Source organism: Drosophila willistoni, chromosome 3R (genome assembly GCF_018902025.1).
Source record: "Drosophila willistoni isolate 14030-0811.24 chromosome 3R, UCI_dwil_1.1, whole genome shotgun sequence".
Classification (NCBI taxonomy): Eukaryota; Metazoa; Arthropoda; class Insecta; order Diptera; family Drosophilidae; genus Drosophila; species Drosophila willistoni.
Window position 1 is genome coordinate 28505522 of NC_061086.1, and position 25549 is coordinate 28531070.

General features: G+C 39.4%; 3 protein-coding genes across 3 annotated transcripts; 2 read left to right on the forward strand and 1 right to left on the reverse strand.

Annotated features, from left to right (window-relative positions):
• Positions 1–614: 614 nt before the first annotated feature.
• Positions 615–1532, reverse strand: LOC6647560. Its single transcript, XM_002069500.4, has 3 exons — positions 1094–1532; positions 923–1030; positions 615–867 (listed from the first exon to the last, which is right to left on the reverse strand). Exons 1-3 carry the CDS (start codon positions 1451–1453, stop codon positions 673–675), a joined length of 663 nt encoding a protein of 220 aa, XP_002069536.2. The 5' UTR covers positions 1454–1532; the 3' UTR covers positions 615–672.
• A 1019-nt stretch (positions 1533–2551) lies between these two features.
• On the forward strand, positions 2552–3577 carry LOC6647559. Its single transcript, XM_002069499.3, has 3 exons — positions 2552–3055; positions 3116–3223; positions 3282–3577. The coding sequence occupies exons 1-3, from the start codon at positions 2696–2698 to the stop codon at positions 3471–3473; spliced, it is 660 nt and encodes a 219-aa protein (XP_002069535.1). The 5' UTR covers positions 2552–2695; the 3' UTR covers positions 3474–3577.
• A 1056-nt stretch (positions 3578–4633) lies between these two features.
• Positions 4634–13655, forward strand: LOC124459687. Its single transcript, XM_047009185.1, has 2 exons — positions 4634–4860; positions 12682–13655. The coding sequence occupies exon 2, from the start codon at positions 12716–12718 to the stop codon at positions 13580–13582; it is 867 nt and encodes a 288-aa protein (XP_046865141.1). The 5' UTR covers positions 4634–4860; positions 12682–12715; the 3' UTR covers positions 13583–13655.
• The last annotated feature ends 11894 nt before the right edge of the window (positions 13656–25549 follow it).

The following is a 25549-nucleotide window of genomic DNA, read 5'->3' on the forward strand; positions in this document are numbered from 1 at the left end:
AGAAACAACACGAGTAGCAGCAACAACAAGTTTTTGCCTAGGGCCTAGGGATTGTATATCCTTACTTACTAGCCAAGAAGAAAGAGTTAAACACGAACAACAACAACAAAAACAACACAAACTGGCAACACACAAAAACGACACAGACAATTACATTCGCACAGATTTGCAGCAGCAGCAGAAAAAAAAATACCAACAATAAAAGGAAGAATGAGAACTGAAAGTGAAACAAAACATAATGCCAGAAGATACAGGACCCGCAGCAGCAGCAGCCGCCGCCGCCTCCGCCACTCGAAAGGCAATTTCAACTTTTGTGTGTACTTAATAGAAAATTACTTCATTGTAAAGCTTTGCTCAACTTACAGCGAAATCCTTGTAAGCGCCTATTTTCAACACTTGCGACTCTTTTGTGTAAGTGGGCTAAACAGCATATGTTGTCCCCTATACCCCTCCCCACCCCACCATTTCCTCATCCTCTCGGTCTCTCTCTCGTTGTGGAGCATAAAATTAGCCGTTGGCATTAAAATTAATAAACTGAACCGTAAAAATGTTAACAACAAGGCACAGAAACCAACTGAAAATGAACAATTAAAACCAAAGAAATGCAAGCAAAGTTATCATCATAACAAAGATTTAGTTTCGGTTTCACATTGTTAGAGTTTATAATGACTCTCAATCATCACTTCTAAACTTAGACTCTATATTAGTACATAAAGCTACTAAGGTAAGATCATTATCGTCGGGAAAGATTTGTCCTAGGAATTCTATTAATGGTGGCTGATTCTGTACGACTTCTGCATATTCACTATAAGATATAATGCCATCCTTGTCCAAATCAAACTTATTAAAAACAAATTCAACCATGTCCTGCAAGGCATACGATTATTACATAATAAAACGAATCGAAGAGAAAGTTACATACCGCTCTTAACTCATTGACTTCATCATCATCGTCACCTTCGAAAAATTTCTCCACAGCTAAGCAAACAGCCTCACGATTCAATTTAGTAGTGCCGGAATACGTATAAACCTAGAATATATGACCAAATCGTTTGATTTGTGGACTAGAATATGCCGCCATAAATAAACTTACATTATAGGCGAATTGAGAACGAAGTTTCGTGTCCTTGGAAAGAAAAACCGAAAATAATTGCATCCAGGCTTCTGGAATCACGAAACGCACATCGTTTGTAATACACAATAATACACGATCGATAATTGACATATCGCAAATACGGAATAGCACCAAGAACAGCTCATAGAATTGCTTTTTGGTCATCTTTTTCGCTGTTGGCCCATTGAACTTGACAAATTTATAATAGACAACCATAAGGCCAAGAACTTCATTATAATTAAAATCTGTTGATGTGCAAAACTGTTTGATCAGGCTACCATAGGCTGTTAGAAACTTGGTATTGGCCATATCATCCATACTACAGTCAATTCGATTCATTTTGGTAAATTTGTTAACTAACGCTTTTTTTTTTGTTTTGGTTTTTTTTTTGTTTTTTTTTTTGGGTTTTTTTGTTTTTGTTTTGTTTTGCTTTCGTCTTTCGGTTTTTTGTTCACTGAAATTTGCATTTGACTGAAATTCAATGTAAAGCCTACTTGAGCAATTTAAAAGCCATAACAAAACAAGAGCAAAATTTAACAAAATAAAATGAAACATAAAAATTACATCAGCTTGAGCACATGTGAGAAATGCGAATATAATAATCCAAACAAAAGTGCCGAGCTGGGTGTTAAGACCTTTCAAGCGGAAAAAATCCACAAATACACACACGAACAACCGACACACCCATCCACCCCCCCACACCCACACATTCCATTACACACACTCCCAGACAAAACGAAAGGGGAGGAAAACTCACAAGATCCTTAATGTCGGCAAGTTGACACAACCCCTCCAAAAAGAAAAGAAAATAAAAAGAAATATACCAACAAGTATTAACGGATTTGCACAGGGCCTTTAAAGAGAAAGAGATTTCCACATTTTTCGCCTTATTTTTTGATTGATTCATTTTAGCATTTTGGTATTCAAAAGACACTTAAATCTGCAAATGTTGAGTAGGACGATTTGTAACAATTTAATTCGCATAAAAATTTTGATATTAAAAAGGCGAAACAAGATGTGGCAATACATCAAATTGAAATCTGTTTAACTGGACAAGAATTTTGGGCGTATTAAAGATGAGTTTGAACGTTTAAGTTTAGTTAGATTGCTATTAAATCCAATTAACACATTTCCAGGCAGTTGAGTCTATGATATCCTTACTAAAAGAAGGTATGGAGTTATAATTTCAAATCGATCAACTGAATTCTAAACACATAAATGACCTCTTCTCATTTTTGGATCACCCATATTTCGATTTGATCCCATCCCAACTTGTCTTCTAGGTCTTTTACGAGGTATTTCGGCCTTGAAGAATAGCAGTTCCAATTATTTCATTTGTCCAAATTGGAGAAACTTGTCGAGCTTAATATTGAAAAATTTATAAAATAAACCAAATTCGTTATCAGAAATTTCAGACATATCAGAAAATTAGAAATTCTCATTTCATCAATATTTCCTTGACTTTTCAATTAAATCTTAAGTAGAAAACTTGCTTAACATCAATTTCATCGGGCACATTTTTCAAATATCAATTGCAAGATACACTTAATATTTGAATTTATTATTCGTTTGGAAGAGAAAATGGATTATTTAGATGGGACTATCGATAGCATGCAGAATAGCCGTTTTGCTGCTTTATACGCTGGCTTGGCCAAAGAGTGTTCGGTCAACACGCATCTAACACACACCGATGTCACTTGTCTGCTGATTGTCTATTACAAATTCGTTTTGAGGAATGGACCGACAGCCAAAATGATGAAAAAAAAGCAATTCTATCATCTGTTTTTGGTTCTATTCAATATATCGAATGTGAAGCTTATAGATCGTATATTGCTGGCCATTACCACCGATGTGAAATATGTGAGTGCCCAGGCATGGATAAAATTGTTTACTTTATATACAACCAAGGATTTGTCTACCAAAATGCAATTTGCTTTCGAGGTAAATGTTATTAATTAAATAATTGAATTAGGTCAAGGAGTTTTTTATCGATTTCATTAGGTCTATAATACCAAGGGAACTGGCTATATCGATCGCGAACAAGTTGTCAATGCAGTGGAGCATTTTTTCAGTGGCGACGATGAAGATGAAATCAATGAACTTAGAGCGGTTAGTTTAGAATTAAGCTCAATATCTCTAACATGTAATTATTTTCATTTCCTATTAGGATATGTGTGAGTTTATCATCAGAAAATTCGATGTAGACAAAGATGGACTCATTTCATATGAAGATTATTCTGCTGTTGTATCGGAACAGCCTTGCCTATTGGAGTTCTTGGGCTTGATATTTCCATCAGTCGATGTTAATGATACGATTGCACATTGCATCAATCTATCAACACTCTGGAAAAATGCATAGATCGAATGGAATTAATAAGAAATCGATGGAAATCGTATATATATTTTAAAATTTGTAATACATCGATTTCTACGAATATATGGCTAGCTATTTTGATCTAGAAATTGTTTAATTTTATTGAATTTTAAGTTCAAAGTCATTCAAAGTCTATTGAACTATGCTTAAGTATAAGTAGTTCTCTACTTGGCTAATATACCAAGAGAATAATATATAATCCCATTTTAATTGCATTTCACCATTCCCACACTCACTTTAACCTCTCTGTACCTTTGGTAGACCTTTAATTATTCCATTTTGTGGTCAGTGCATATGGCACTCAACCTAATTATGCAGAATATGCTCAGCCGTCTCTCCACTTTATATCAATAATATGCACTTGCTATAGGAAATAATTATATGCATTCCATGGCTACCACACATACACCACATTTACACACACACACACTCAGTCTCTTACTCTGTGCAGTGCTGGTGATGAAAAGTCGGTTAAGTAGCTTATTAACTTGAATGAATTTCATTGGCATTGCGATTAACTCGGCATTCGAGCCAAAATAATTTCTCAAATGCATATTTGACTTACATACATATATGAAGGTATGTATATCGATTCATTTGAATATGTATTCAGTTTTCACTTTAGGTGGCATTTTAGGGCCAATGTACAACAAATTTGTGGGTTTCTCAAAATTGACTAGATTAACATCGTAAACTATTTAAATTTTCATCCTCAAAGAGGCATAAGGATATCTGTCTTGCCCCTGTCCAATATCAAAGTCAAAATCAGTTGATAAATAAACTGACCAGTTTTTTGGTCATTTCTTATTTGAGAAATTTGAATTAAAATAAAAACATTTTTCGATAAAGATTTCTTTTGATTAAAGATTGATTAAAATTTAAAATTGCATAAAGTTTTGTGATTATTTTAATGCTATTTTGATTCGTTTTGCAATAATTCTTCCTTAAAAGGAAACATGTTAAATATTGGCTAAAAAAATTATAAACTTAACATTAGTTTTTGTTTATGCCCAACCGGGCAACACAAGGGTTAAAGGAGGCGGAAGCTTTCACCTCGCGCCGCTCTCCCGATGGTGCCCATCGCTCTCCCCACGAAAGAACTCCCCACACTTCGCTCCAAGCGGGGCTTGGTGCCCTGCTCTTAATTAAGCTAGTTTTAGTGTCAAACTTACAAGTGAATAAAAAAGAACATTGAAGTGAGATTGCTGCAGTGCCCAATTTCTTGAAGGAAGACATTTTAAGGAAAAAATTCATTTAGCTGCCTACTTAGGAAATTCAACCCCCCTACGAATACATTTGGTCCTTCGAGCCGGATACTAAGATCCTCTCGAACCACTAGCATCGGTGGAATTTCATCCATATTTCAAGCTAAGTAATTTTTTTGCAAATTATAGGTATATGAGTACATGTACATGCCTCCAGCATCCGTACCCATACTCACATACATATAATTGTTGCCATTGATTCTCCTAATCCAAGTAAAAATTACTTTCGCGCAAATTTTTCCTCCTCAAAGGAGAGAAAATTTTGGTCCCCAAATTTTCATACATATATATGTGTCCAGTACATAAGGCGCCATATTGGTTCGCCCACTTCAAGTTTTTTCCTCGCACTTTGGCATATATAGGCCAAGTATATAAGGCGCCATATTTTATTTGCCTATTTCCAATATATATTTTTTCGCAATTTCAAAAAAATATTAACACATATGTATGTATGCAGTGAATCAAACCTACGAAAAAAGTGATCTCCTACATATAAGATATATATGTATATGCAAGCAGAGTGTGTGAATGTGACAAAAATTACAAACATATCCAGTGCTACATTAAATCCAAAAATAAAGGTTTTGTGCAAATACAGTCCACTCCTGGGAAAAGTGTGCGCGCAGTGAAAGGTGGTTTTCAACGAAGAGAAGAAAATTTTCAATACAAATAATAAAGATTTTTAAAAAAAAAAAAACGAAAGTGAACCACCCTCTCACATATAAAAGCCACACTTAGACATTTCTGGTGACCAGACACCCTATAAAGTTGGGGGCATATCGGTTAGACACAGCAAAAGAAATCATATTAAAAAAAAAAAAAAAAAAAACATTAATTTATATAAAGAAATCCGATCCATTCACACCTCTGCATATCGCCATTCCATATTTTCATATTTAAAAAAAAAGAAAAAAGAGAAAAAGAAATTTTTAAATACATATATATATACTCCAACATTTTACATATCCATACACATACATATATATACATATTTTTCCATACATAAAATTTTACATATATATATACATATCCATACACATACATATATATACATATTTTTCCATACATAAAATTTTACATATATATATTCATATCCATATACATATACATATTTTTTCCATACATAAAATTTTACATATTGATTCCCATATACATATCCATACATACATACATTCCACAAAATTTCTAATTTTTTCGCACACAAATATATTTTTCCACCACCGCGAACAAATCCCGCTATCCCTTGCAGCCTATATACATACATACATACGAGCATACATAAGTACCGCTTAACTGCAGTATACCAGCACAGCTGCAAGCTCATGTGCCAAAGACCGGCACAAAGCAAACGACCAAAAGTAGCTGTGCTGTATACCCTAGGTTGGCAGGCACTTTGTGGGGTATATAGGTTGAAGGGTCACGTTGAGGAAAAAATCGAATAATATTTAATTGGTAAAAATTTGTGTTCCGCGTTTTTGTTTATTCTATTCCCACGCGTTCCAAGTCGTATTTTTTGGAGTTATATTTCAATTCCAAAATATTCCCACGTGCTCCAAGTCGTATTTTTGGAGTTACATTTCAAGTCCAAAATATTCCCACGTATTCCAAGTCGTATTTTTGGAGTTACATTTCAAGTCCAAAATATTCCCACGTGTTCCAAGTCGTATTTTTGGAGTTATATTTCAATTCCAAAGTATTCCCACGTATTCCAAGTCGTATTTTTGGAGTTACATTTCAAGTCCAAAATATTCCCACGTGTTCCAAGTCGTATTTTTTTGGAGTTATATTTCAATTCCAAAGTATTCCCACGTGTTCCAAGTCGTATCTTTGGAGTTAGATTCCAATTCCAAAGTGTTTCCAAGCGTTTCAAGTCGTATCTTTGGTTCTATTGCAATTCCAAAGTATTCCCACACGTTCCAAGTCGCATCTTTGGAGTTATATTGCAATTCCAAAGTATTCCCACACGTTCCAAGTCGTATCTTTGGAGTTAGATTCCAATTACAAAGTGTTTCCAAGCGTTTCAAGTCTTATCTTTGGTTCGATTTCAATTCCAAAGTGTTTCCACCCGCTCCAAGTCGCATCTTTGTAGTTATATTTGAATTCCAAGGTGTTCCAAGCCGTTCCTAGGGTTTTTTGGCAGTGTTCCAAGTCATTCCAAACGTACCAGCTCGTTTTCTGGTTTTTTTTTCAATCTATTTCAAGGCGTTTCAAAGCCGTTCTTCAAGTGGTTTGGTAGTGTTCCAGTTTTTCCCAAACGTTCCAGTTCGTCTTTTTGGCTAATTTTCAAGCCGTGCCAAGCCAGCTCACCACTTTATAACCGCCACTCTCTGGGGTTATGAGCACGAGCCCGTCAAAAGACGAGAAAGCAGCTGAGAACACTGCAGCCCCGAGCAAATCCTCAATTGCTGCTCCAGGTCAGCGCCAGAGGAGTACCAGCCCTACTACTCCTCCTTCCCGAGCATTTCAGACCCTCTCTAGTCCACTAACTCTCAAGTCCGCACCATCGAGCACGACCTTTCAGCAAGCCACGTCAGAGCCACGACGAGCAAGCCAAAAAGAGGTCAAATCATTGGTACCACTTCCACAGATTTTGGTAACCGCCCCAAGAGTCACTCGGTCCGAGACCAAAAGGGTTTTAGCTGCTTCCACCATGGCTTTGAAGAAGTTTGGTTCCATTTGCGATAAACTAAGTCAGTTTGAAGTCGACAACCACGTCACGTCACTGTCCGAGGTCAGCGTATTTACGCTCCAAGTCCGTCGTGATCGAGTTCAAGCGTTGTGGGAGAAGGTCGAGCAGGAATATGAGAAATGCGAGGCACTCATAGATGGTAAAGACGATAACTCTGAAGATTTAGCCATCCAAGCTAAATATGACAAATGCTATCAAGTTTACGAGCGATGCACGGCTCGATTAAACGAGCTTATCCATGAAAGGTCTGCTCCGACTCCTCCGAACCGTCATGCGCCTACCTCTGCACCAGCAGAACGAGGCTGTCGATTGCCACCCATTGACACAGAAGTCTTTACGGGAGATTATTTAAAATGGCCCACGTTCCGTGACTTGTTTACAGCCATCTACATAAGCGATTCGCGAATTTCCCCTGTTGAAAAGCTGTACCATCTCCTAGCGAAAACGAGGGGTGAAGCCAACCTCATTGTAGCAAAATTCCCGCTTACAAATGATGGTTTTGAAACGGCATGGAATGCACTTAAACAGCGTTTCGAAAATAAGCGACTTATCGTGAACAGCCAATTCCGAGCACTTCTTGACCTGCCTCAAATTTCCCATGAGTCCGGAAAAGCATTACAGGATCATCAGAATGCTCTGCAGGCATCCATTCGCGCTTTTGAGCACTGTGGCCTGCCAGTAACCACTTGGGGAGGCATGTTCGTATTTTTCTGTTCCATCAAATTGCCAAAGAATACCCTTTCATTATGGGAGCAATCTCTGGGAGACAAGACTGCCATTCCAGAGTGGCAAATGATGGACGATTTCCTCACTGAGCGGTTCCGTACGCTCGAAGCGGTGGAAAATACAACTGCAATGGCTATTTCGGTTCCCACATCGAAACCTCCACGAAATCCGATTCCAGCCACCCGAAAGGCTAATACATTTGAAGCCAAGGTGACCACCAAACCAAAATCCTGTGATCTCTGTATGAAGGAGAATCACCCGGTGCGTCGATGTCCCCGCTTCCTTCAGATGACGGTGCCAGAGAGGGTGGCATACATAAAGAAAAAGTCCCTTTGTCTGAACTGTTTCGCAAGAGGACATCAAGTAAAAGATTGTCCGAGTCAGCACAATTGCTTCACGTGCAAGGGGCGTCACAATACGCTCTTGCACAAGGACGCCCGACCGGAGAATAATCCAACGTCGGTCCCAGCTCAGCCCAGTTCGCACAATATTGTCCGGACTTACTTTACCTCTGAGGCAAGGTCCTCACGAGATAAGTTGCTAGGTACAGCGATCGTGGACTTTTGGCACAAGGGCACTACTTATGCTTCACGGGCGCTATTAGACCCGGCTTCTGAAGCCAATTTCATATCCGAAAGAATGTTCCGACTCATGAAGTTACCATTCCAAACTGTCAGGGCCGAAGTGACAGGCATTAACGGAAAGGTCAATAGAACCTTGAAGGTCTGTCACATAAGCATTCGGTCATCGCATGGACCTCCAGTCCAGATCGAGATAGAAGCGTTTGTCTTGTCCCAAGTTGCTGATGATTTGCCGTCATGTACGATAGCCCAAGCCACACTGGAAGGAATGCCCAATATTCCTCTAGCCGACCCCTCCTTCAGATTAAAGGCAAAGATCGATCTACTCCTTGGCATTGATGTAATACCAGCGGTGACTCTTTCCGGCATCCAGACCGAAGTGTGCGGATCTTTAATGGCTCAAGAGACGAGATTCGGTTGGGTCATTTCAGGCCCGTTGCAAGGGGTCCCCGTCAGTTCATGTGCCGCGTTCACCACGAGGGTCGCAGTTAGCAGAGAGGAGGGACTTGAAACTCTTCTCACAAGGTTTTGGGAGGTGGAGGATCTACCGGGCAAACCGGTAGAAGATTCTGACTCTGTTTGCGAGGTCAATTTCCAGAAGACCACAAGAAGAGATGTTGCGGGGAGATATACGGTCTCACTTCCGTTTCGAGATCCAACCAACATCAACCTTGGTCATTCCAGACCAGGGGCATTGGCTCAGTTCCTAAAAAACGAAAGCCGACTCCTTAAAAATATTCCGGCAAAAACTGAGTATGACGCCGTCATCCAAGAATATTTGGACTTGGGCCACATGCGTCAGGTTCCATTTGACGGCACTAATAACAATTTTTATTTGCCACACCATGCGGTTTTCAAGCCCGACAGCACCACAACAAAGGTACGGGTAGTTTTTAACGCCTCTAGCAAGTCCACCAACGGAGTAAGTCTCAACGACATACTTTACCCTGGTCCGGTACTTCAGTCCGATCTCACTACTCAGATTCTCAAGTGGCGTTTTTTCCGAGTAGTTTTCAATGCCGACATCACAAAAATGTACCGCCAAATTATGGTCGATCCAATCCACACGCCATTTCAGAGGATCCTGTTCCGAAATAAAGAGGGGCAACTTGGTGATTACGAGCTGAATACCGTCACGTTTGGCATTAACTGTGCTCCGTTCTTAGCCATCCGAGTACTTCAGCAACTCGCAAGTGATGTACAATCCAAATTTCCTTTGGCTAGCGATATTATCAAGTCCTATATGTATGTCGATGATGTCCTGGCAGGGGCTCATAATGAAACAACGGCAATCGCAATGGTCAATGAACTTCAAGACGCTCTTGGTTCAGCTGGCTTTCCCTTGCGCAAGTGGACATCGAATGTGAAGAGCGTGCTCAGTTGTATTCCAAAGAGTCATTTACTGAATGCTGATTTCCTCGACATCGAAGAGGCCAGCACAGCGAAAACACTGGGAATCCGATGGAAAGCGACTACGGATGAGTTTTATTTTGTCATCTCACCCCAAGATGTCAAGTCAGCTTATACTAAGCGAGAAGTCCTCGGGCAGATCGCCAAGCTATTCGATCCCGCTGGCTGGCTGGCTCCCTTTGTGATTCAAGCCAAGGTGTTTATGCAAGAGCTCTGGTTACAAGAGCTAGGGTGGGATGATCAATTGCCCAGTGAACTCCATCACAGGTGGCAGGATTTTACAAAGAGCTACTCCTTCCTTGACCAGATCCGAATTCCACGATGGGTTCTTCATGACCCAAATTCCGACATCCAATTCCATTGTTTTTGCGATGCGTCACAGCGGGCTTATGGTGCCGCAATTTACGTGCGCGTTAGCAATGACCAAGGCATATCATGCTGCCTTCTTGCAGCGAAATCTAGAGTCGCCCCGGTTAAAACGGTTTCATTGCCCCGCCTTGAATTATGCGGAGCTACACTTTTAGCGGAACTGGCAGCTGCAGTTCTTCCGCAACTTCCAGTTGATAATGCGGAGGCTTTTTATTGGTCAGATTCCACCGTCGTACTGTCGTGGTTAAACAAGCCACCCTGCACATGGACAACGTTTGTCGCAAATCGGGTAGCAAAGATTGTGACGGCAACAAATGACGCCCCATGGAATCACGTTCGTTCAGAGGACAACCCAGCAGATCTCCCTAGCCGCGGCCTGAGTGCGCAGGAATTGGTACACAAGGATTTGTGGTGGCACGGCCCACCATGGCTACGGGAACCACAAGAGTCCTGGCAGCGAGCGACACCACTCCCACTAGACACTGCCTTGGAGAAGCGGGTAGTGAAGGTCCACGTCGCGATCGCTAAGCCAGCCAACGAGATATTATCTCGTTTTTCCAATCTGGCACGTGCCTTACGAGTGATAGCATATGTGATCCGTTTCGGCAGAAGGTGTCGTAAACTGCCAAACGATTACTCCGGGGAGGTGACCTCTAGCGAGATCAATCAAGTACTCCAGGCGTTGATCCGAGTCACTCAGCGTGATTACTTTCCGACGGAACATCGGTGTCTACAGCAGAAGAAATCTCTGCCCACGTCTAGCACCATTCTCAATTTGAATCCTTTCATTGACGCATCAGGTGTGATCCGAGCATGTGGGCGCGTGCAACAAGCAGCGGCCCTTAGTTACGATGAGCGTAACCCCATTCTGTTGCCAGTAGTAAGTCCGTTGTCCCGGCTGTTGGTGCTTTTCACGCATCAGATCTCTCTCCATGGGGGCAGCCAACTGGTAGTCCGTCTCATCCGACAGAGATACTGGATTCCAAGACTGCGGAATCTAGTAAAATCGGTGGTCAATTCATGCAAAGTCTGTGTGATTTATAAAAGAAGGCTGCAATCACAGCTAATGGGCACCCTTCCGGCCCAGCGAACTACTTTCGCACGTCCTTTCACGACCACCGGTATAGATTTTGCAGGTCCTTTCGACATCAAGAGTTTCACCGGCCGCGCTTGCCGCATATCAAAGGGATATGTGTGTGTCTTTGTTTGCTTTTCCACCAAAGCCATTCACCTTGAGGCAACTTCGGATTTGAGTACCGAAGCATTTCTGGCAGCATTCGCTCGCTTTGTATCGAGGCGAGGGTGTCCCCAGCAAGTGCAGTCCGACAACGGGAAAAACTTCGTAGGTGCATCCAGAGTGCTTGAAAAAGATTTCCTAAATTCTACCCAGCAGAAAATATTATCCCACTACAGCCATCAGAATCTGTCCTGGCATTTCATCCCTCCCGGGGCACCACACATGGGAGGGTTGTGGGAGGCTGGAGTTAAGAGTTTTAAAACTCTGTTCTACAAGGCCACTTCCAACCAAAGGTATACTTTTGAAGAGTTCTCTACGCTGCTGGCTAAGGTAGAGGCGTGTTTGAACTCGCGGCCGATTTCTCCTATGTCTGAAGACCCCACCGACTCTTTAGCTTTGACCCCAGGCCATTTCCTAGTTGGCGGTCCATTGCTATCCGTGACGGAACCTGAAATCAAGGATCAGGTACCGTCTATCATTAACCGGTGGCAGCGTCTGAAGGCCGTGAGTCAGCATTTCTGCACCCGATGGAAAGACGAGTATCTGAAGGAGCTACATAAGCGCAATAAGTGGCGATTCCCTTCTAAAAATCTTGAAGTGGGCGATCTGGTGGTACTCAAAGACGACAATCTTCCATTTAATGAATGGCGTCTCGGGCGAATCCACCAGACACACCCTGGCAGTGACGGCAATGTCCGCGTCGTCGAACTGCTTACCGCTCGCGGTATTGTGAAGCGTCCCGTCGCAAAGTTGATCTTTCTTCCTCCAGAAGAAAGAATTCAAACCCATTACGTAAAACTACAGTAGCGTCCAGCACTTGGTCCTTCCTCCCAAGGAAGAAGGGCCGAGCTGCCAGTAGTAATATGTGTTTTATCGTCCTACATTAATCCGCTTTCTTCATTATTTGTCCCGGCAGCTTCCTGATATTCGTCAACCTAGATCCCGTTTCCATGGCTCCGAGACCGCGTTCAGTACAGGCATCGAAAGAGGAGCGCAGATGTTCGCGAGGAACTGAGTCCTTCCGTTGCCGAGTCTGTCGCGGAATCCATCCTCTGAAGCGATGCCGTCGCTTCCTGCGGCTGAACGTGGAGAAGAGGATGAGGGCAGTGCTGGCGAATAAGTACTGCGCCAATTGCCTGGCCCACCAACATTCCGGAGGAAGCTGCTTAAGCGGTGATAAGTGCCGAATCTGTGAGGAGGATCACCACACGCTGCTTCACTTCCATGAACAGCCACGTCGACGCACTCCAAGCTCCGTCGTACGCCGAGTCACCCCCGAGTCCTCCAGACGAAGGGTCGCGCCAACGCCAGCCTCCGATCCGAAACTGACCTTGACCACACTGCTGCAGCACCGCAATCCGCATCTGATGCCCACGGCGATGGTGCGCATTGAGACGGAGGGAAAAACCTTCGACGTGAAGGCCCTGGTGGACCCTTGTTCTGCGGTATCGTCGATGGCGACGTCATTGGCCACGGCCTTCAAGTTGACAGCCGTCAATATAGGGGCAGAGAAAGCGGTGGCAGCAGTGATCCGGTCCCCAATCAGTGAAGGATGGCGATTGGAGGCGATCCTGAAGGTGGTCGATGGCTTGTGCTGCCGCACTCCAAGCGCTCCGGTGGACCCACAGATCGCCAAAAAGTTTGAGGGCATCGTCCTGGCGGATGAGACGTTCTACCGACCGTCGTCAGTGTCTCTGGTCCTGGGCGCGGATGTGATCACGGAGGTCATGCTAGAAGGGAGTCTACCTGGGGTTGGCGGGCGGCCGATTGCGATGCGCACAGTTTTTGGCTGGACCCTGTCCGGAGCGTGCCATTAAACTGCCTGGGTCTTGCACTCCTGCAAGGGGGGGAGCATGTTTATGCCCAACCGGGCAACACAAGGGTTAAAGGAGGCGGAAGCTTTCACCTCGCGCCGCTCTCCCGATGGTGCCCATCGCTCTCCCCACGAAAGAACTCCCCACACTTCGCTCCAAGCGGGGCTTGGTGCCCTGCTCTTAATTAAGCTAGTTTTAGTGTCAAACTTACAAGTGAATAAAAAAGAACATTGAAGTGAGATTGCTGCAGTGCCCAATTTCTTGAAGGAAGACATTTTAAGGAAAAAATTCATTTAGCTGCCTACTTAGGAAATTCAACCCCCCTACGAATACAGTTTTTAATAGGATTTCGAGAGCTGAATATATGAATTCTTAGATTCTCTTGATTAGCAATTCAATTATTCAGGCAACTCACTTACAATGCAAACTGTTTAATGTGCTGAAAAGTCAAACTAAACTTTTGTCAAGCAGCTATTTTCGATTAAAATTCCAGTTTGCATTTCAATTAAACACTAATTAAAAGGACATTTTGGCCACCATTTTGGCCGCCCAATCGGGTGTTCTTTTTTGACAGCAGCACGTCTAAACTGTGATAAATGGATAGCTGAAGTAACTACACGAGATTGCCCTAGAAAAAAAAAATAATGAAAACCATCCAGATGAAAAAGACGGCAAGAAAAAGGAGCGAAAAAGAAAATGACTAAATCAAAGTTTGCTTGCTTTTTCTCTCTCTCTTTTAGGCATTTGCCTTTGACTTTGATGTGAAGCGGGTTAATTTCTTGTAGCAATTTCAGCGGAATTTAATATCCTTTTTTTTGCCCTTTTTCCTATGCACTAAGTACACATGAATTCTAATGAAGCATATCAAATATTAATAGACTTTGACAATAGAATGGAATATAATCTAGAGACCTTTTTCAGTTTACTCCTGTAAAGGGCATGACTTTAGAATATTTACTTCCTTGGACTAGGTGAAAGTTTTTTCTCACACATTACCAATTCATAGAAGTTTACTTATCCTTCACTCATTTGAGACTTTAAGCTTTTAAGTCAGAACTATTAGCCCAAAGGTCAGTGTTAGTAGTTTGCCTCTGACTTTTGTGCCTTCATCTTGTCTAACAATTTTGGTAGCTACATAAGTTTACAACTTGAGCACTTTTGACAATTGCACACAATTTGAATTCATAAGGGATATGCGTATCCTAAAACTAGTCTCTCATAGACACAAGCTCTCCCTCTCTCTCTCTATCTCTGTGAGTGTGTGTGTGTGTGTGTGTGTGTGTTTGCCACTGTAACTATGTCATTGCGGTTTTCCTTAATTCATTTTGTTTGTTTGGCGGCGCGACACTCGCATTGTCATTGTCAGCAAGCAGGATCCACAATGGTAACCACAGTTTTCTGATTGCCATAAAGAGCAAGAGCTCCAGCCCGCCAACCCGCCAACCCGCCTGCCCTCATGGCTCCATCATGGCCCTGGAATGGTTAGGACTGAGGCTTGACGACAACTGAGCCTGGTGTTGTTTTAGTCGTATGGCACAGCCGCTAAGCGGATTAACGCTGTTATTTTAAGTTCAGCAAACGAAAGAAGAATAAATTAATGAGTTTTCACTGTGGTCGACTATGTTCGCTGGCGTTTGGTGGCCACCGAAAATGGGTTTAACAACAGAAAGCCAAAAGTACAAATACACATACCGAGACTGGAGATATATGTAGACAAGAGGAGCCGGAAGAGAGAGTAGTTGGTGTGGGAGCAACTTCTCCTTCATTGTTAGCCATGGCCATGGCCCTGACCACAAAATGGTCCTGTTCCTCTCTTGCTCGAGATACGCAGCCATTACGCTCATTCGCCATAAAGTTAATCTGTTTAGTTTTTTCCACATTTTCTTCTTGTATACTCTTAAAAAAACTTTGCTTAATGTTTATACATGTTAATTTCTATTTTTAATTCAAACTATAAATTAGATTACTGCTGTTCTCTTAAATTTTTTATAATTTGCATAATTCATTTCAATTGAGCTAATAAGGAAGACAGAATGAATTATATATAGAGCATTCATATTCGACTTTATAGTTTTCTTTTCGTTTTTTTGCATTGTGTGTGGGTCAGTTCCTGAGTTTACTTTTTTGTTGTTGGTTCCCTTTATTTGTATATGGCATTTGTATTGGTAATTGTTATGGTTTTCATATCGATTGTAAAAATGCCAAGCTCTCTCTCCCTCTGTGTATGTGTGTGTGTGTGAGAGTGGGTGTGGATGTGTGCACCATGCCGGACACTGAAATTGTAATTAGTTGAAATTTATGCGGATTTTTCGCTTGGGTCGCTTCCGCTTTTGTTTTCTGTCGATGATCACGTCCGAGCTGCTGAGTTCAGTCCTTCTTATTTTTTACCACGTCCTGTGACCATTCATTTTTATTTTTTGTTTTTGCTTTTTGCATTGTTTTTTTTTCCACATCTTTGTTATGCTCAGTTGTTACTGTTGGTTTTATGAAAATTCTATGAATTTTCAATCCCAAATCGGATTAGGGCATTATTAGTTAGCTCTGGACTCTGGAACAAAAGAAAACTTTTCCTTTCGTTTCGTTGTCTCTCAAAAGGTCGACGAAATACATTTCCCCCTTAAAGTTTATAGCATAATGAGCGAGAAGTAAAAAAAAAAATGAGTAAGAGTATAAATTCTGCTTGCATAATTAAATGAGATGTGCAATTAAGAGCAGTTTCCCACTGGCCAAGATAAGACCAATGGCAAGCCCATCATCAAAGTGGAAGAAAAAAATTGCATTTCCGTGGCGAGCTACTTTGATGAGCTCAGTCAACCGAATAATGGAAAATGTTGCAAAGTAAAAGCCACTTTGAGCTCTTTTGATGTCAGACAAGTTGAGCAGCAAATGTCAAAAAGTAGTGAGCAGAAGCAGGAGATACAATTAAGACACACCGAAGGGAAATTGCAACAAGATTGAAAACAAAACAAAAATTGTATTATTAATTACCAAAAGTTTTCGATATGCATTCTACCAGACGACAGTTTGAACAATGATTGACTACTTCACAAAATATAATGACTTGAATTAAAAAACTTAAGACTTTTAGGAGGGAAAAAAGCTGAATTAACAATTTTTTATACTTTAAAGACTCAAGAGTACAATTGAATCTTTTTGGTGAACTTAATTGTTATGTTTCTATTTATTGGTAGAATTAATTAGATGCTAATAATTATCTAAACATGAAAACCTTAAGGACCAAAAGGGCAGTACCAATTATTCAATCAATTCTTATTCACTCTCCCCTAACTAATTCCTACTCCTTCACTTCCAAGAAAAATATGAGAGTTGAAGAATGATACAGGTACACACACACACACAAACATATATATATATACTATATACTGCAATTCGAGCACTAAAGCATTAAAATTATTTTTCTAATTGCATTTTTATACTGTACTTTAGAAGCTTTAATAACTTTTCTAAGATAAACATCTTCAATACATGGCCAATTCAAGGTTAAGATAGGAAGGAAAACTCTTCAACCACAAAAATTGTAGGTTAAAGTTTGCCAGCAACAAGAAGAGAATGAGCTGGGATGTCCATTTATGGCTCAGAAATCTAAGCATAATTTTGGGCCAAAAAAAAGCCAACATACACAAAGTTGATTCGCTTGAGGCTTGAGTATAAGACAATCGAAATTCGATAATATTCAACAAAATAAGCGATAAGGATGGAAACCAGAGCAAGAACCCTCTGGGCACACAAATGGGTCAGCAATCGATGCCCAAAAAAAAACTAAAATGTGGAAACCCATCAAAATAAACTGCAGGCAAACCTTCGCTCCTAAATGCTTAGCTTTGAAATTTGATGACGAAGGGGAAAACCAAAGAAAAAGAGACAGAAACGGACATACAGTGTGACAGTAAGACAGCGAGAAAGAGAGACAAGAATATGGAAGGAAAAAAAAACCGTATAAAAAACAATGAAAATGCCCTGAATGCATGCTAAATAGAGGATTTAGGTAAATGGATTTCTAGGCATTTTGCGCATTTTATCCTGGGAATTGAATATAAACTTTGTTCCATCCTTGTCTTAACCTCATATGTGTGTGTGTGTGTGTGTGTGTGTGTGTGTGTGTGTGCAGGGGTGTCTATGTGTGAATGTATTAATAGCCAGCAAGTTTGGGCAAAAAGATTTCATTTTATTATGTGGAAATTTATTAAAGCCTTTGGGCTCTCAAACAGCTAAGACGAAAAGGATTTTAATCGTTTTCTGTTTATGCTTCTTAAAGAAAATATGTCCTTGCTACTTTTGCCATCATTGCTGTTGACATCCTTGAGTTAAAAGACATAGTGATACAGATAGAGAGAGAGAAACTGAGAGAGTGAGAGAGCAATAGAAGGAGAAGTGAAATAATTGGATATTCTTGTTACTTATTTACGTTCCTTTGCTGCTGCAAGTTGAACTTGTTTGGGTTTGGTGTCGGAACTGCTGACTCTGAGTCTGACTCTGATGTTGACGTTTGTTAGCTCCTCTTAACAACCCAGAATAAAGAAAATGAAAAGAAAATTCTTTAACTAAGTTTAATGGCTTCCTAAGCTGACCCACAAGAGCTGCAAAAGTATCCATACAGGAGCTATCACGAAACCTAGATTGAAGGCAAAAAAAAACCAGTTTGAAAGGAGGTAACTATATGTCCATTAAAGTTGCTCTTTACCATTTGCTTAAGCTATCTGATAATGTTTATTTACCTCAGCAGAACTAAATTTTGTGCAGAACGACTTATGCATATCTAATTTATATATTTCTGCTTTCAAAGCGTATTTTGTTTTCAATTTTATTAAAATCTTGATAAATAAATTGGAAATCTTGTTTATTATGTCTGGCTGTCAAGTTGAATTTGTGTATATTGTCATATTCAACATGTTAAACTTGTAGGGTGGACTTTTAATGTAGAAGAGTAATCGATAATGATTAAACCTCCAATTATTTTGGAACTCTTTTCTGACAGAGAATAGTTTGAAACTAAAAGTTATGTCACGTGATCTTAATTTACTGATTTTTTGCTTACTGAGTAGGATGTCTGACATACGAGAAAGAAAAACTTGAAAGAGTTTTTGAATATGTCCTCCATTAATAAAGAATCGAAAAAGAAAACTCACCATTTTTTGATTAGTTTTTTGTAATTCCCCCCTTGAATCAATTAGGAGAAAGTATCTTTAACCATTTGGCAATTGCATTGTTTGCCATATCTTTATCATATCCTGAAACTTCGTTCACACAATTGACAATGACAACAATAAACCGGAGGCAGTTCGAGAAGCAATTTAAGCTACTTTTCTCAGAAATTTTCTTTCTTTTTTTTTCCCCCTAAACCACTCTTTCTCTCTGTTCTTTAACTCACTCACATTGTTTCCTTGTTTAGTTGTTTTCACTTCCTTTTCTTTTTTTGCTGTTGGTTCTTCTCTCTTCACTGGCATCCGTATTTATCATCGCGTTTTCTTTTGTTGTTTTTGTTGTTGTTGTTTGTTACTGCTTTTGATGCCCTTTTACATGCGCTTTTGCCAGTCTCAGGGACAACAGAAGAGTAGCAACAATGTGGGTGACAGTTTAGTTTCCAGCGGGAATTAGCGGAGTCTGTAATAAGGATCGCCATCACCATTGCCATCGCCATCGCAATGGCTATTGCCAGTCGCCTATATAATCATTGGCCTGTGTAAACCTGCACTTAGTGTGGTCATTTCAGTCAGAGACACGGACACGAAGCCGGAGCCAAAGCCAAAAGGAGACAGTAGTCCATAGTCCATAGCCCGTGGCCCTTGGAGCATTGCCGTGCCGTGCCGTGTGTCCCTGTGGAAAACACTTGGGCGCCAAATGGTTGCGCGCTTTGTGCGGCTTCCGCCTCGTCGGCTAATACCCAAATGGATGTTTAGTGTAAGTCGCCAGAATCGTCCTCGTCGTTGTCGGTGTCGTCCTTGTTGTCCTTTTGTTCAAAGTCCCAGCTCAGTTGCTATATTGCCGCACATCCTTGTTTCGTGTTCCTTTTTTTCGTATTTAAGTCCTTCTGTGTTTTGAGGTTGTTGTTTGTGTTTTTTGTGGAACGTAATTACGTTGCTTGTTATTGTTGACAAAGTCCACGTGCTCCAATTTCCCCTCAAAGTCTGAGAGTTGGACATTGTTGCTGTTATTTTCTGCTTAAAACTTAATGACACTTTCCGTTAATTATCGTGGTGGATTTGCAAAATTAAGCGATTTGAGGTATAATTACAGGGGATTATCTGCGGTAGTCTTCAATTTTCTGCTCCGTTTTTGGGTATTTTTCTTTTTAACCACAAATTGACAACATAAAGTCCCTTGGCCTGATTATGTGGTTAACGTAAAAGTATAAAAAAATCTGCACAGACAATTTCTAATTTAAAACAAAACAAAAATTCATAATATCTACATAAGTATTTATAATTCAACTATGTATTTTAGATTATGTATTTTTTTAGATTTTGGAATCAAATTTTGAATCAATTACCCTTTATAGATGCATCTTTCAGTTATATAGTTTCCATTTTGTTTTTAGGTGCTTGGAATTTCCAACTTAAGGTAAAAAAACATTTGATTAAACATTAAATCAACATAAAATCAAACACAAAACAATGTTTGGATCTCAATAATATAAAAACAAATAAAAATTGTCTAATAATTGATAAAATCGAAATCAATCAAGTTATAATTCGAGGTATAGTTCTAACGAAAGCTAAATATCGAAGTCAATCGATATCTGGGTATATCTATAAGGTTTCTTCAAAAATTTGTAAACAAATATATGTGTATATTATATTTTAGTTCCTATCTAGTGACTTTTTGATCTATGTATATATAAATTTTTAAATGGCTAGCGTATAAAAAAATATGCATCAATGTGGTCTCTAGACTTATTTTGTTTCAATGAGATGACATCAGCAGAAGTAAAAGTAGCACAAAAGCTTTTTGTATGCAAATATGCAACTCATGTTGGATTCACTGCATCCACTTGCAAATGGTTGCACCAACTGTCTCTCTTTCTCTCTCTCTCTCTCTCTCTCTGTCTCTCTTAAGCGCCCCTTCAACTATCCTCACCTGTTTCACCATTTCACAATGAAGTTTCCAGGTTGTAGCTTACATTTTTCCTTTTTTTTTTTTGTATATTGTTGGTGTTTTTTTTTTCTCTCGCCACTCGTGTGTTTAAAAGGCGAGCCAGACCACTCCATGTGGATGACCACAGGAATTAAATGCAATCCTTTTTTACTTTCTCATTTTTCAGCTTGCTGTTGTTTTCCACCTGTGGGCGGGGTGGGCATGGCAGCCTATGGTTCTGAAAGCCACTCCACCATGTATGAGTTAATGTTTTTGTATTTCCCATTTGTATTCTTTTTTTCTTTCAATTTTCAAACCGTTTAAAAGCCAATGATGCTTGGATGAAAATCTGAAAATAAACACAAGAAAAATAGAATCACATCACAGTGAAGACAATAAGGTTAGATAATGATAAATAATTGATGGTGTATTTTCAAAGCGTATGAGATACATATATTTATACTAGGCAAGTCCTTTCGTTTAAGATTAGGATGTATAATTGGAGCTTAATACTTGGGACTTTCCTTGTAGGCAAATGTTGTTGAATTCGTAATTAAGGTCTTGCTGTAATTTATAGTCTAACAAACTATTGAGTCGTTTTTTGTCTATTGATTGACCCTTCAGTTGGCAGAGACATTCTTAAGATTAGTTTATTATTTATTTACTTTTTTTGCATTGATCAACAAGTTTTATAAGTTAAGTTTAGTACATAAATTGTCTATAATTCTTAAGACTTTGGTCTAATTAGCATCTGGACTGATTTGATAGAATCTTTTCCATTCCATCTCATTCTGTCATCTTGACTCACTGCCTCGGTATAATATTTTCCATTGAGGTTGCTATAAATCCAATTAAGAAATGACACATAATGTTTATATTAAAATAAATCAATAAATTAACCATTGATTACTTACGGCCCTTCAGATTTATAAAACCACCAGCCACCATTATACATTGAAGCAAAATTATAGTTTTGTTCTCTATCATTATCTCGATCGTAAGTAGAGAACTTTTCTTTAATATTATATACCATTTCATCATAAGTTGTTCCATTGAATTCGTTTAATGATTCCAACTTATACATTGTGTTTTCATCACCAATACGAAAATCATTATAACTTGCAAATTGAAAAGTTTCATCGAATTCTTCCATTTGTATATAGAGTTGATGAGATGATTCTTTGGTGATGCGATGTATTAGTGTAGGATCGCGGTATGGTAGAGGTGATTTCGAGTGAGAACGGGTATCGATGTAATATCGATTAAAAACGATATACGATGGTGAGGAGTGGTCAGTCAGTCCGAAGAGAGGAGTCGAATAGAGCAAGCCGGTAAAGTTGCGTCTCGAAGTGTGAGCAGTGAAATCAAAAAATAAAGAGAAGCATTGTGAAGTAATTAATAATTTTACTACTAAGCTAATAAACTAATAATAATAAAGTACAATAAAGCTGATGAAAATAAAACCCAGTGTGTGCGAATTAAATCTCTTCGACTTGGTGAAGGTTGAATCTCCACAGCTTGAGAGGCTCGTCCGGGATAAAGCTGAATCCCACATTAGTTGGAGACCAATAAAAAATTCAGCATCTTTTTTACCAAAACCATTACGATAATCAATCCAACTTCTATTAAAGTTTTCACTGCCGTCAAATCGTTTTTGAAGAACTATCCAGCCACCACCATCTATATCTCCATTACAAAGAATAGAGTCTACATTAAGACCAGGAATTTCATTGGGATAAACACCCGTTACCAGACCTTTGCAGTCGATTTTGGAAAGCTAAAAAGAGAAATTAAATTAAATTAAATTAGTTTCGAATTTTATATATTTTATTTTTCACACTTACCTTTAATGAAGACAGAAACCGTGGGCGTAATATATCGTTTTTGACCGTAGAAATTTCCTCTTCCATGAATCCATCATTAGAAGTAGATGTTGTAGAATTTTCCAGCTTTTTTAATGATTTGGTTGATAGTCCTTGAAGATGTACTAGAAGTAGAATGATTACACAAACTAATATAAACGACAAAGCGAATAAAAATGAGACTATTTTTGTGGGACTCATTTTTTAAATGCTCTTTCAAATATTTGGAATTCACTTGGCACGTGCTTCGGCGATAAGTACTCAGTAAGTAATGGTTTCCGTACAATGTGCTTTATAATTTATATGTTTGCCTTCTGCGTCTTGGTGGTTTGATTTAAGATTAGGCTTTCTATCGAAAATGTGTTTAGTCAGAATTGTTGTATATTATTTTGTGATACATATGAGTGACGTGATTTTAGAATGAGAATTTAATATATAGATGCTTCAGATTTTTTCTCAGAACATTATTTTTCTATGGGTAACATTTTAGTCATTTATTTAGATTTTTTAACTCCCACATACAAATGTGCACACACACACAGCTCATGTTTAACAAGAACCACCAAAAAACTTGGCATTTGTCTGTGTTCCCCCTAGCTGATTTATGTTGCAAGTACTCCAAGTGCAGCAGTTTTCCAACGAAACAAAAAGGACACAAAAAAGAAAATGGTTTGAGAGGCGTGGGGTCTACTGGTTGCCGCCTCTTTTTCTGCCTAAGTGGTTTATACTTTTGGCTAGATTTTAGCCGAAATACCTATAAATTTTAACTCGTTCACGTTGTCTAAGTGGGCAAATACAAAATGGGGCACAACTGCATTCGCATCCGCATCCACATCTTCGACATTGCCATTTGGTATTTTGGTCTACCTATTCCTATTCCCTTCAGACTTCACAGTTTACTCCCCGCACTCTATTCCTTACTTTGCCATGGCTTACACTTGTGTGAAACTTTGCAAAATTGTTGTCTAAAAAACTTTTCATGTGGTTTGTGCTCAGAAGCAGCTCAGAACGCACAAATTATTTGGCCAAGTTAGGCTACCATGTGAGAATGTTGCTCCTTTTCTTTTCTTATCCTTTATTTCTTAAGTAAAAATTGAGAAAACCTTAACCGCTGAGATAACCATATAAGAATATTTGATATCGTACTAAAACACAAAGTGCAGCTAAGAAAAATCAAATAAAATAAAAGGATGATCAATTTAAATGAATGTATATATCTGCCCCCCCTCCTACAATTCATATTTATGTCTCCTGCAAATGTTGCGGCTGATAGCCCACCAGGTGACACTCAAAGTTCCCATAATCCTGAACATAATGGATGCTCGCATGGATTTCGCATCTGTGTTTACTTTCAGCTCAGCAGTACCACCAAGTTGCCCTCAAGGATATTACTGATATCTATGTATGTATGTGTGTATAGGTTTGAATCTGTATTTGTAATCTCATATTTGCTTAAAGTATTGACTCCTCCTAACAAGCTCCAAGAGTGTACACGACTCGACACCTGTCGACATTAACTTTGTGGAGCTGCTTTTATGGTGGAGAAATGTGTTCTTGTTGGGTGCTTTGATGGTTCTATTTTCCATATTTACGCTTAGTATTTGATGATTTTAAACAAAATTATCGAGAGTTATGAAATGTTTACACTGTGCAGCAATTATTGCAAACATATCTTTGAAATTATCTTGGACTTGTCATCTGATTACCTTTTAAAGTCATAGGTAAGTTGGAATGAAGTGATGATCTAATTGGCTGTTTTATTTTTAAAATCTAAACAATGTTTTATAATGAATATATGGAATCATCGAATAAATTTAAACTTCACAACAGTCTGCATAAGTTTTGGAATAATCAGATCGTGTGACTAATAATACTATAATACTAATATTACTAATAGTTATAATGACTAATAATAATATAATAATATCTACACACATATGTACATACTTATATGTACCTATATATATATAAAATTTATCAACATTCTCATTTCTTGATTAAGCTTACATTAGTTTCGACAGTCTCGTTTTGTTCTTAGTGGGCATTAAATTTGCTGATAAAATGTCATGAAATTTGAAAAGCATATTTATTTGCCCAGTCATGATGGAAAAAATTAGCATAAGTCGATATGAATCATAGAGGTGTGATGTTTGGCATGATTATACCGGAAATTAGGCTAGGCTTGCAATTTTCTTTTTGCTCATTTTTAGATTATGTAGTAGAGTGTCCTCCAATGAGAGAGTCAAGCCAAGACAGGCCAAGTCAAGCTCTGGCAACAGCTGGCAGAGATTCCTTTGAGTTTTCCTTTCGTTTTCAGAGCTCCTTTTTTCCCTTGGTTTACTCAATGGACATCCGGTGATGTTTTAATAATTTAATTTTTTCTTTGCACTTTTCTTTTCTCTTCTTTCTTTGGTTACTTTTTTTCTTTCTTTTTCTTTTGGCTATAACACGCGACTGAGCCTTTGCGTCTTTCGTCATCCCATTGGGGACAGCTGAGCCAGCAGGCATCCTGCTGCTGTTACTGCTACTGCTGGTCAGCATTGAGAATCATCCAAGCAGAAAACTTTGCCAAACAAAACCGGATGCATGGGAGAAAAGAGGCGCAAGGGTAGCATGGGAATGGGGCGTGGCTCGGTGTGGTGTGGTGTGGCCTGGATGTCTTCAAGTATAAGTTGTCCGGAAATTGTCTGTTGTTGTAGCGATATCCTGCAGCGTTTTTATATTCGCGTTATGAACTTGACTCCGACTTCCCTTCTCCTCTTTTAGTTGTGGGTGTGTATGTGTGTGTGTGCATTGCGGATGGATTAATGGCTGGAACGTCTGGCGCACGCGTTGACCCGAAAGTTCTGCTCTGCCTTCTCCTATCCTTCTCTCATGCCACTGCTGACACTCTATTTGCAACTGTCTTCCCTACCTTTGGCCTCAGCATCAACACCAGGAACAACAACAACAACAACAACAACAACAGTAACATCATCATCTCTACATATATTCTTTTTGCTTTTACTCTGTTTTG

What these genes read in the sequence shown, in the direction of transcription:
- LOC6647560 (XM_002069500.4), bottom strand. Translation starts at nt 1,453, where the DNA reads ATGAATCGAATTGACTGTAGTATGGATGATATGGCCAATACCAAGTTT. An exon ending in GTTCTCAATTCGCCTATAAT is followed by an intron (nt 1,031 to 1,093) that starts GTAAGTTTATTT and finishes CATATATTCTAG; the next exon opens with GTTTATACGTATTCCGGCAC. An exon ending in AAGTCAATGAGTTAAGAGCG is followed by an intron (nt 868 to 922) that starts GTATGTAACTTT and finishes TATGCCTTGCAG; the next exon opens with GACATGGTTGAATTTGTTTT.
- LOC6647559 (XM_002069499.3), top strand. Translation starts at nt 2,696, where the DNA reads ATGGATTATTTAGATGGGACTATCGATAGCATGCAGAATAGCCGTTTT. An exon ending in AAATGCAATTTGCTTTCGAG is followed by an intron (nt 3,056 to 3,115) that starts GTAAATGTTATT and finishes CGATTTCATTAG; the next exon opens with GTCTATAATACCAAGGGAAC. An exon ending in AAATCAATGAACTTAGAGCG is followed by an intron (nt 3,224 to 3,281) that starts GTTAGTTTAGAA and finishes ATTTCCTATTAG; the next exon opens with GATATGTGTGAGTTTATCAT.
- LOC124459687 (XM_047009185.1), top strand. Translation starts at nt 12,716, where the DNA reads ATGGCTCCGAGACCGCGTTCAGTACAGGCATCGAAAGAGGAGCGCAGA.